Source organism: Pteropus alecto, unplaced genomic scaffold, assembly GCF_000325575.1.
Source record: "Pteropus alecto unplaced genomic scaffold, ASM32557v1 scaffold414, whole genome shotgun sequence".
NCBI classification, from domain to species: Eukaryota; Metazoa; Chordata; class Mammalia; order Chiroptera; family Pteropodidae; genus Pteropus; species Pteropus alecto.
Genome location: NW_006435781.1, coordinates 1,791,608 through 1,797,678, shown reverse-complemented (window position 1 = coordinate 1,797,678; position 6,071 = coordinate 1,791,608). Strand labels below are relative to the sequence as shown.

General features: G+C 33.1%; 1 protein-coding gene across 1 annotated transcript in view; it reads right to left on the bottom strand.

Moving 5' to 3' along the window:
• Positions 1 to 6,071, bottom strand: part of DMD (dystrophin) — a 1,580,480-nt gene that overhangs the window by 218,559 nt on the left and 1,355,850 nt on the right. Inside the window, exon 60 of the mRNA XM_006911463.3 lies at positions 3,115 to 3,193. Coding sequence (XP_006911525.1) covers positions 3,115 to 3,193 — 79 coding nt within the window. The remainder of the gene's footprint in view (positions 1 to 3,114; positions 3,194 to 6,071) is intronic.

Below are 6,071 nucleotides of genomic sequence, written 5' to 3'. Positions count from 1 at the left end.
TGAGATAGAGGAAGGGAGGGGGTAGAGAGAGAGGAGGGAGGGAGGGAAGGAGGGGGAGAGAGAAAGAGAGAGAAAGGAGAATATGATGAAGAGAGATACTGAGACAGTGTGCATGTTTGGGGTGGTATAGTTAGTGGCTCATCCTTAGTTTTCTTTGTAAATTCTAAATCTCTAAAACCATTTTATTATTATTTTTAGTAACCTGGAAGCAAATTACTAAACATCTACCGTTTCAAATTCACTTAATATGACCTTAGTGGTATTTTTTCAAACATATTTTTATTTGTTTTTGAGGGGAAGCTGTTTTTCTTTTATAGAACACAATTTAACAGTAGATAAATGACTTCAGAGATGCTCTGCCCTCAAATATGGTTTTAATGGTGCACCACATTTCTTGTGCAACTTTGTAGAGGTCATTTGGCAATTCGTATCAAAAGCTTTACCAAAGTAAATGTCCCTTAACACAGCAGTTCTGTTTTTAGGCATTTATGTTGCAGGAAGAATGTGTTTACTAAGGTGCACAAAAATGTTAGTCACAATTTTGGAAATAATCTGAAATAATCTTAATATTGAGTGATTCAAACTTATCTTGGTAAATCTAGTATAGCCACAGAAGGGACTAGTACGCAGCCATTTAAAAAATTGTTCTGTAGAGAAATATTTAAACACATGAAAATATTTTTATTATAGTTCTAAAGGAAAAAAGCTGGTTATAAAACTGTAATATGTCTATATCCCTGTTTGGTTTAAAAGAAAAAAAGAGAATCTGAATTCACACACACACACAGAATCCGAGATAAAATAAGTATATAAACCACATTTTTTATAATGGTTATCTATGAATGGTGAAATTAAGGATGATTTTTTTTTCCTATTTGAACTCCTCTGCTTTCCAAAATTTCTTTCGGGGACATATCTTACCTTTGTAATTAAAAAAAAGAGAACATAAAGAAATAACCTTTATTTAGTCTTCAGTTTGACTTTGTCCTATTTCACAACTACCCATGAAAGCAAATTGGCATTTTTAATGTCTGCAAGCGAAGCTTCTAAACATATATTAATAATCCACATGAGTATCCAAGAAATCGGTGACTTGTAGGGCTGGCTCCTATTAGGCAGGCAGATCAGTGTGTTTATGAGTATCTATTTCTTCAGGCCTGACATTTCTGAAAGCAGGCACCTGTGTGATATGGTTTGAAAGGTGTGAGATTGCTCCACGTGGCCCCTCAAAGTTCTTTCCTTACAGCTCAACGACTATAGCTGACATTCTACCACCAGAGAGTCATTCCTCAACTTTATGGCTTTTCACTGTATTAAAATGCAAATAACCAAGGAGAAGTACACATTAAACTTTACCTGTCACCTGGGTTAAATGAATATAACATATCATTTTCTGAGAATAGGTTTTAATGGAGAAGACATGGAAATTCAGGTGGGGCATGCAGAGAGAATGAAGGATGAATGAATATATATGGTGTCTGAGGAGTAATTAATATTTGTAATAGTAATATTTTATTTATGGTTTATGAGTCACTTACAAGTATGTTATTGCATTTAATCTCAATTAAATCTAATAGAATGGCTACCACTAAGGTGACTTAAGCAGATCAGAGATTTGGAAAAATATACAAGACAAAATCTGTAGGCTTTATAATTGTTCTAGAGCCATTCCTAAAGACATAATCCCACTCAACTATGTACACTGTTTTAACCTTCCTATTTTATCTTGGCACCACCAAAGCATGTGTGATACTGTTCAAATAACAACTTCATGCAAATAATAAGGTTAGACCCAGTCAGAAAATAAGACAGCTTCTTACTTGATACATTATTAAAGTATAACAGAAAGACAGAACAACCATCATCTCGGAATTTTTATTCTAAAAGATAATGGCCAACTGGAGAGACACATGAAAGCATCTAGTCAAACACTTTAAAATGTTTTGTGAGTGTGGATCTTTTTATTAATTTATGGAAAATGGAAAAGAAAGGACTAGAAAAGGGCAATAAAGGAAGTCAGAGGAATGAAGGGAGATCATATAGAATTACTTCCTTTCTATAACATATATAAATAAGTAAAAGACAGTCTGGTGTGGTGGTTAAAAACACAGATTCTGAAGCCAACTTCTTGTTTGAATTCTGGCTCTGTCATTTGCTAGCTGTGTAACTACATGCTTCAATTTCTTCATCTTTAAAATAGGTATAATAATAGTATCTACCCGATAGATTGCTATACAGATTAAATTAGTTTATATTTATAACATTGCCAGACACAAAGTTATTGCCTTAAATGATGGTTAAACCCTCATATATACTTGTGTATGACCAGAAGGAAATACACCAAAATGTTATCATATGTTAATTGCATGTAGTAGAAGTATGGCTTTTTAAGTACCAAAAAACTCAACATATATACTTTTCTAATGAAAGAAAGAGTGGTATAAATGAATATTATTTGGGATAAAACGAGAGCTTGACAACTTAATATAGATTGTTATATTAATAGGGTGTTACGATATTAAACTTTCAGTTAACTAAGGCTATTCCTCTTAGTATTAATTATTAAATATAATATTTATAAAATATATAAACAACATAATTAATTATAATAACATAATTAATAAAATAGCAAAACTGGAAAATGAAAAGAATGAATAGAGGTCAAGGATAAAAGAATGATAAGAATAGTTAGGAAAAGGAAACATAACAGGGTGAGATTCCAAGTTGGGGGCAAGGAGTATTTAATGAATTATACGGAGATAAAATTATAGATTCACAGTAATATATATTGAATTATTATACCATAATTATATGATAGCATAATTATCAACTGTATGAAGTAAACTACTATAAGCAAAACTAGACTCAAAAATATTATCCAAGTTAGCACTTGAGAATACATTGCAGAAAACAATTATGCATTAGGTTAAGACTGAACAAAATGATCTAATTTATCCTCTTCTTTCTAACCTTCAGAATTCACCCACCAAGTTATCTTTCAGAACGATTTATGCCTCCAGTGCATTTGGCAGAGATGATTGTAATTCAACTCTTATTTCTTAGCCACCAAGATGCAATGAAGAGGTTCAGCAATGAAAGCTGACAACAACTTACTGGAAAGAAAGTGCTGGGACGTCGGGCCAAAGTCTCTGTGAGCTTCGTGCAGCTGCCTGATGCGGTCCTCAACGGCAACCTGGGAGGAAGAGTAGACAAATGATATTCTCTCATCATATATAGTGAGGAACAATTAAAACAATGTATCCTTTTCAGTAAGATCTTTTGGGAATCTAAACATCTGGAACACTAAAACAATCATTTATAACCCTAGTTTTAATATCTGCTTATTGTAGATGGCCTCCAAGACCCATTTTTACCAAACCAAGGCCAGACAAAAAAGATTTGCAGCCTTAACAATGTTAAGATGAGATGATTTTTTTTAACACCTACTCAATGGCAACTACAGATGAACTACTGCTCCAATTAGTACCATCAAAAATGCAATTTCTAAATCTTTCATGAAAAGGTTAGGCAGGTTGCCATTCACTATTATACTTACTAGGTGATTAAAGGTCCTCAGAAATGACATATTTTATCTTAGTCTATTGTTTTTAATTAATTTTTTTTAGAATAATATTGAGTGGAAATTAATGGGTCATTGATTAACAATTAATCATTGATAATAAGTAACCAATAGTTGATTAGTACTTAAGTATCAAAGAAGTAGAGTCAAGGCTTAAATTTAAGGTAATTATAGGATGGATAGTAAGATGAGAGAAATTTTCAGATTTCAGTTTTTAGTGGACTTGGAAATTACTGGGAAGTATATCTTTAGGTGGCATGGAGTAAAAATTACCATCCTTTTTTTCTTATTAGGTTTTCTCTAATATACTGATATAATATCTTGATAACTAAATAAATCCTATTGTGGGTGGAGAAAAAGTAAGAGTTTTATGGGTGAAATGGTATATTTTGTCATCTGGCATTTTGCCAACCAGATATTAGTGGTGGCCCTACCCACCCTAGCTCGTAGTTATTAACTAACTAAACTAGCTCGATAATACTGGATCTTGATTTGGTTCTGAACAGCCCATGCTAAACTAGGGGTTGGTTAACATTTGCCCAGAGCTGTTAGAACTGGAGTAGATTTGCTCCTGTGTGTGGGTAATTCCCAAGAGGTAAAATAGATGTTAAACATCAGAAAAGCAGCTTAGATAGTCTGGTCTAAAGCCAACTCTGACCTTCTTCCAATATCAGTGAAGTGCCTAGCATAGATTCAGAACAGTCTCCTTTTTCACTTACTTCCTAGCTTTGCCTAACTCTACTTGGACCAAATATTTGGGAAAACAAGTGAAGTTTCAAAAAAATGCATGGTTTGCTTCATTGTTATACACACAAAAGCATGAGGAACATTTCAAAGCTACCTTCCTAGCCTTATGACCCTGCACTCGCAGTCAAACTCTATCTGCCTGTCCTGCAATATTCCATCCAATATAACACTTGTGTGGCTTGTTTGTGCTGCTCTTTCTCTTTGAAATACTCTTGTCCTAGTTCTCTCCCAGTTCAAGGCTTTTTATATGCTTTGATGCTTACTTTTCAATCCTTCAGGTTAGAAGTGATTACATTCTCATAGCACATGGTTTATACTTGGAGCACTTCTGTCATATCATTCATTTTAGTTATATGGAGATGAGTATCTCCTGCAATGGATTGTGAATGCCTTGATATCTGGGACCATTCCATGCTTATCTCTTCTCTCCCATCCTCTCTCCTGCAGGATTCGGTGAACCCTGCACATAGTAAGTGGTAGCACATATTTGCTTAATGACTAGTTGACCAAACCAATGAGTACATATGAGTGTGTGTGTGTGTGTGTGTGTGAGAGAGAGAGAGAGAGAGAGAGAGAGAGAGAGAGAGAGAGAGAGAGAGAGAGAGAGAGAGAGAGAGAGAGAGAAAGAGAAATAAGAATGCTTAGTATATACTGCATGTCCCTGGGTGAATAATCTTAACTTTCCTTATCAGTAAAATGGGACAACAATATGACCTACTTCATAAAGTTTTTGTGAGAATTAAATAAGATAATACATGTGCGGTGTCTGGCCTAGTTTCTGTCACATGATAATTGCTCAATAAATCTTAGTGGCTACTGTTATTGTTGCTATTGTGATTAATAAATGGAGAAGAATAAGTTATAATGTTCAAGGCACCATGTACAATACAAAAAATGGCTAATATTTATTAAGCATTTCGTTCATGACAATATGAATTAATTAATATAATCTTCACAATAACTCTGTGGTTCTTGTGAAGATACTTCACTGATGTAGAAACTCAGGCATGAGAGGTTAAAAAACAAAACAAAACCAAAAGAAAACTTGCCTAAGCTTAGGTAGTTAGTAAATTGGTAGAGCCAGGATTCAAACTTATTCTTTGTGGCTCTTGCTCTTACTTGCTATTTAGAGATTAAAGTTTGAAAAAAAGTAATTTATAAATATTTCATAAGAAGTTAGCTTTTTTATTTTTATTTTTTACTAATCTCTGCCACAGTATTTTATTATGCTGCTGCATAATGGTGAAAATATTTAATATATCCAAAATAAATCAATCTGAGTGAAAAGTCAGAGCATATATTCTTTCTACCTATCCCCAAAAGAAATAACACGTAGTTATTAACTAACTAAACTTCACTTATTAAATAGTGAAGCACAGATGATGCATGCTGCCATATGAGTAAATGTTAAAGGTTGAGAAAATGGAGAAACATGAATGAACAGAAATTCAAAAAATGTATATGACAGACAAAATATTTTTAATTCTATATTATATAGAATCAAAAGGGAATGGCACTTGAACTCAATAAGTTTACATAATATTACCAACACTGTGTTTAACCAATAAACTTTGCTCTACTATAAAACTGCAGTGATAAATTCTTTTTTTTTTTATTATTAAGTTTATTGGGGTAACATTGGTTAATACAATTATATAATTTTCAGGTATACATTATCATTTGACATCTATATATTCTATTGTGTTTACCACCCAAAGTCCAGTTTCCTTCAGCTACCATATAT